At 56.4% G+C, this 3,868-nt stretch overlaps 1 protein-coding gene across 1 annotated transcript; it reads right to left on the bottom strand.

Annotated features, from left to right (window-relative positions):
• Window positions 1-275: 275 nt before the first annotated feature.
• Window positions 276-1,936, bottom strand: OTOS (otospiralin). The gene is made up of 4 exons (XM_033232082.1): window positions 1,898-1,936; window positions 1,543-1,718; window positions 1,336-1,362; window positions 276-605 (listed from the first exon to the last, which is right to left on the bottom strand). Exons 2-4 carry the CDS (start codon window positions 1,598-1,600, stop codon window positions 421-423), a joined length of 270 nt encoding a protein of 89 aa, XP_033087973.1. The 5' UTR covers window positions 1,601-1,718; window positions 1,898-1,936; the 3' UTR covers window positions 276-420.
• Between the last annotated feature and the right edge of the window lie 1,932 nt (window positions 1,937-3,868).

The raw sequence follows: 3,868 nt of genomic DNA, 5'->3' as shown, positions 1-3,868 counted from the left end.
CTGCCTCAGTTTCCTCATCTGTAATCTGGGGGAACTGCAGCACCCCCCAGGATCATTGTGGGAAATGGATGAGAGGGAGACACAGAAAGCCAGTCCTGAGCCCGCACAGGATGTAAGATCCCTCGTTGATGCCGATGTGGATGGAAATGGTGCACATTTATGAAAGAGTTTATGAAAGTGCTCCCCAGGAATCAAAATAAAATCCGCTTCATTTGTGAAATAAAGTAAATGGGGCCTGAGCGCAACGGTCCTTGAAAGACAACCCACAACGCTGGTTGTACATCTTCAGTCCGGAGTTTATTGAGCATGAGACCAGGCCTGACTCCCCTTAGGGGCCAGGTTTTTGCCGGGACTCTCTGCCTGCGGAGGCCCGACCTAGTGCAGCCTGGCGGGGCGGGCGGGCACCAGGCTGGACACCATTCAGTCCTCCTGATAGGGAACATGGAAGCCCAGGGTGCTCCCCAGGGGGAAGTGTGCAAAGAAGGTGCGGGCCATGTCCTCGATCTGGGGGTAGGCCCCCAGGGCCTGGAAGTGCTGCACGTAGTTCCAGAAGTCAGAGGTGGAGAAAGGCCAGTAAGGCATGGCCGGCAGCTCCGCGTAAGGGTCTGAAAGACACATGACACCTGCCTTGGGGACTGTCCCCACCGTCCTGCCTGGAGACACCGTCCTCGGAGGCCTTAAGGCAAGTGGATGGTTCCCAGCTGTGCCCACATACCCACAGTGATTCAACCTTCCCAGAGTGGGGGCCTGAGCCCGTCCCCTCTCAGCAGTGGGGTGATGACCTAGGTCCTTGGGGGTGCCTGGTCTGGGAGACAGAGGAAGAAGGGGAAGAGATGGAGGGGGCAGGCCTGTTCTGTTTGAGGAGGGAGTTGTATGGGGATGGTGTGGGGCACCGGCAGTCTCCTGCTGGGATTTCAGAAGGGAGCACAGACACCCGCGTCCACTACCCCCCACATAACCTGTCCTAAAGCTTGGGCAAGGGTGGCCCTGAAGATACTGGACTGAGTTAGGGCTCAGAGTTGGGAGAGCCTGGGGGCTGGAGCCCAGGTAGGAGGGTGGGAATGTCAGGGGTCATGGGGCCCTGGCTCCCCCTGCCCATTGTGTTCCCTGGTGGCTGGAGGGCAAGGTCGCAGCTGAAAGGAGCTCAGAGACCCTCTGCTTGCACAGCTCCAAGCTGGCTCTCGAAGGCCATGTTTTCCATGCTCAGGCCTGAGCTGAGCCAGGGCCCCTGATGCGTCTGCTTGGGATAGGAAGCCGCTGCCCTCCCCAGCAGTTTCTCCTCGCTGCACACCAGTTCCTTATGCAAATGAAAGGAAAGAAATCGGAGAACGGTACCTCCTTCCTCCTGCACAGGCTTGGCCCCTGCAAAGGAAGAGAGGAGCTGTCACCCAGGAGGACCACCCAGGTGCCGATTGGGCCCACCCCACACCAGCTGCAGGGCTCTGAGGTTTCCCAGCAGTCTGGGGATGAGTGCGGGAGGGGAGAGAACAGGAGGGCTGTCGGGGGTCCTGGTGGCTGCCTCCCTCCAGAGTGGCCCCTCACCTGCGAGAGGCCCCAGCAGGAGGCAGAGGGCCAGCCCCGGCACCATGCAGGCTTGCATCTTCCCGGTGCTTCCTGATCTGCGACTCAGGCTCACCTGCAGCAGGACGAACCCAGGAAGGGCGAGACCACCCACCCGTCAGGGCCGGCTTCCTCTACCAGCCCCAGTGCGGGCAACCCTGGGGAAAATGGCATGGATTAAAAAAAAATTCTTACGGTTTTCCTAGCAATTCCCATTTCAGTGGTTTCAAACCACTATTTGGAGGTGAAATCTCTGCCTCAATTGGCCTTAATTTCCACGACTTAAGAAATTGCACACCCCCCGCCCACAACCCTGCCTGGCCTGTCCAGAGCTTACCTTGTCTCTGCTCAGCTGGCCGTGCTGCCGGGTTGGGCTCTGCTGCCAGCTCAAGGGTCCTCTTTATAGAAGGGCCATAGATGAGGAAGGACACGTCACCTGCCTCAACAGTCAAACTGAATATTTCATCCCCACCGGAGGATGTGGGCTCCTGTCGCCCTGCTGGCAGGCAGAATCAGAGTGTCAGCTTCTGGAAATCTGATCCGAAGATCAAACGGAGAGAAAAACTTCTTGGCTAGGCCATTTCTGAAATTGTTAGGACTGAATTCAGCATTGGTACTTGAAATGAATTCAGTTTCCTCTCCACAAGGAGAGATCCTACGTCCAATACTGGGGCTGGCTGAGATTTCCTCCCTCGTGAGATGGAGCTGAATAATTCCAGCGCTGTTTCCACTTAAACCAGCAGGCAGGAGGAGCCCCAGGTCAGCAGGACCTGCCTGCAGGACGTCCATTGAGCAGAGTCACAGCAGGAAGTGTGGGGTCAAGATGGACTTCTGTCTCCAGGCAGGAGCTTCCCTGTGATCCGAAGTGTCAGTCTGCAGGTGGGCAGGAGGCTGTCCCCACCCTGGGACACCAGCAGCTGGCACCAAGGGTCTCTGCGGGTCAGGCCATTCTGACTACACAGCAGTCCCACTGACCACATCAGTTCCTGTGTTCACCTGTCTCTCCAATAAGTACAGCCTCCTCCTGGTACTGCCCCTTGGGGTCCCACCACCCCACTGAATTCAGGGCCGAATTTGGTATGGCAGTCTCCCCTGTCATTCCTGGTCACCCTGGGGGCTCTGTAAGGACTCTGGGAAACTCCTCACCCATGTGTCCCACAGTTCTGGAGTTCAGGGTCCCCAACTTCGTCACAGTCTGCCCACATGCCCCCAACCACATGATTAAGGACTTATTTTTTCCCGCATAATGCCATACATTTAACCAAAGATACCCAAAGAGGTGGTTAATTGAATTCAGATTGTAAGGCAGCCACCCACGGATTTGATTTTGGATTTCCTTTTCAGAAATCTGGAGCCTGTGGCTACAGGAGGCAATGGATTCTTACAGGGCAGTTGTATTGGGGGCCCCCAAGAGCACCCGGGTCAATTATTCACTAGGAAGATGCCCTAGGAGGACTCACTCCATTCCCCAGCACCACGCTGTGTCGACACTCGTGAAATCTCCCCACGAGGGGAGCCCTTCAGAACCTCAGCGCCCAGGGCTGGTCGTGCAGCCCCCTCTGCCTGGTGCGTGTGCAGATCTCCGACCCCCAGGAGGAAGCAGGTGCTCAGCATAACCAATTGTTTGCACATAGGGCTTAGGGGCAGTGGCTCCTCTGAAATCCAGGTGCCGAGGCGAGCACCCAGGCCTGCTTGTTGCCCTTCCCTGCACAGCACAGAAGCTCTCTGGTTCCTTATCTGCCCCCTGAGCTGGGAATTTAAGCTCTGAGCTCATCATTTTCTTTTCCCAGATTCGACAGCACACTTTTCCAGCTACCAGCCAAGCCCACGGTCCTTATTTCTACGGTGGCATCAGCTGCTTGGTCACCCAAAGTCCTGCCCTCTATCGGTCTGTTTTGCACTGGGTGGGCAGCAGTTCCATGGGAAATGGAGCCACTGAAGTCTTTGAGCTACTCAAGTCAGAGATGCAATTCAGATTCCACCCTGAACGTTCCCATCCCTGGACCCCTCTCCCAGCACCAATACTGTGTCCAGCCGGGTCGGGGGGACTGTGGCCAGAGACGGAGTGAGCTTGCTACAGGAATGGACCTTCCATGACTGTGGGAGGTGCTGAGGAAGGGAGGGCCTGGGAGGGCGAGCCGGGAAACAGTCTGGGAGGCTCTGTATGAAAATGCACGGCCCAGCATCGATGGTTATGGGGAAAAGAAAGAAAGATCAGACGGTTACTGTGTCTATACAGAAAGAAGCAGACATAAGAGACTCCATTTTGTTCTGTATTTGAGATGCTGTTCATCTGTGACCCTACCCC

The sequence above is a fragment of the Trachypithecus francoisi genome, unplaced genomic scaffold (genome assembly GCF_009764315.1).
Source record: "Trachypithecus francoisi isolate TF-2019V2 unplaced genomic scaffold, Tfra_2.0 Lachesis_group13, whole genome shotgun sequence".
Taxonomy (NCBI): Eukaryota; Metazoa; Chordata; class Mammalia; order Primates; family Cercopithecidae; genus Trachypithecus; species Trachypithecus francoisi.
Note: the sequence above shows the minus strand (reverse complement) of the source record. Positions and strands in the feature narration are given on the sequence as shown.

Coding starts and splice junctions, on each gene's coding strand:
- OTOS (XM_033232082.1), bottom strand. CDS start 1,600: ATGCAAGCCTGCATGGTGCCGGGGCTGGCCCTCTGCCTCCTGCTGGGG. Junction 1,363..1,542: donor CCTGCTGGGGCCTCTCGCAG/GTGAGGGGCCAC, acceptor CTTCCTTTGCAG/GGGCCAAGCCTGTGCAGGAG. Junction 606..1,335: donor GCCTGTGCAGGAGGAAGGAG/GTACCGTTCTCC, acceptor TGTGTCTTTCAG/ACCCTTACGCGGAGCTGCCG.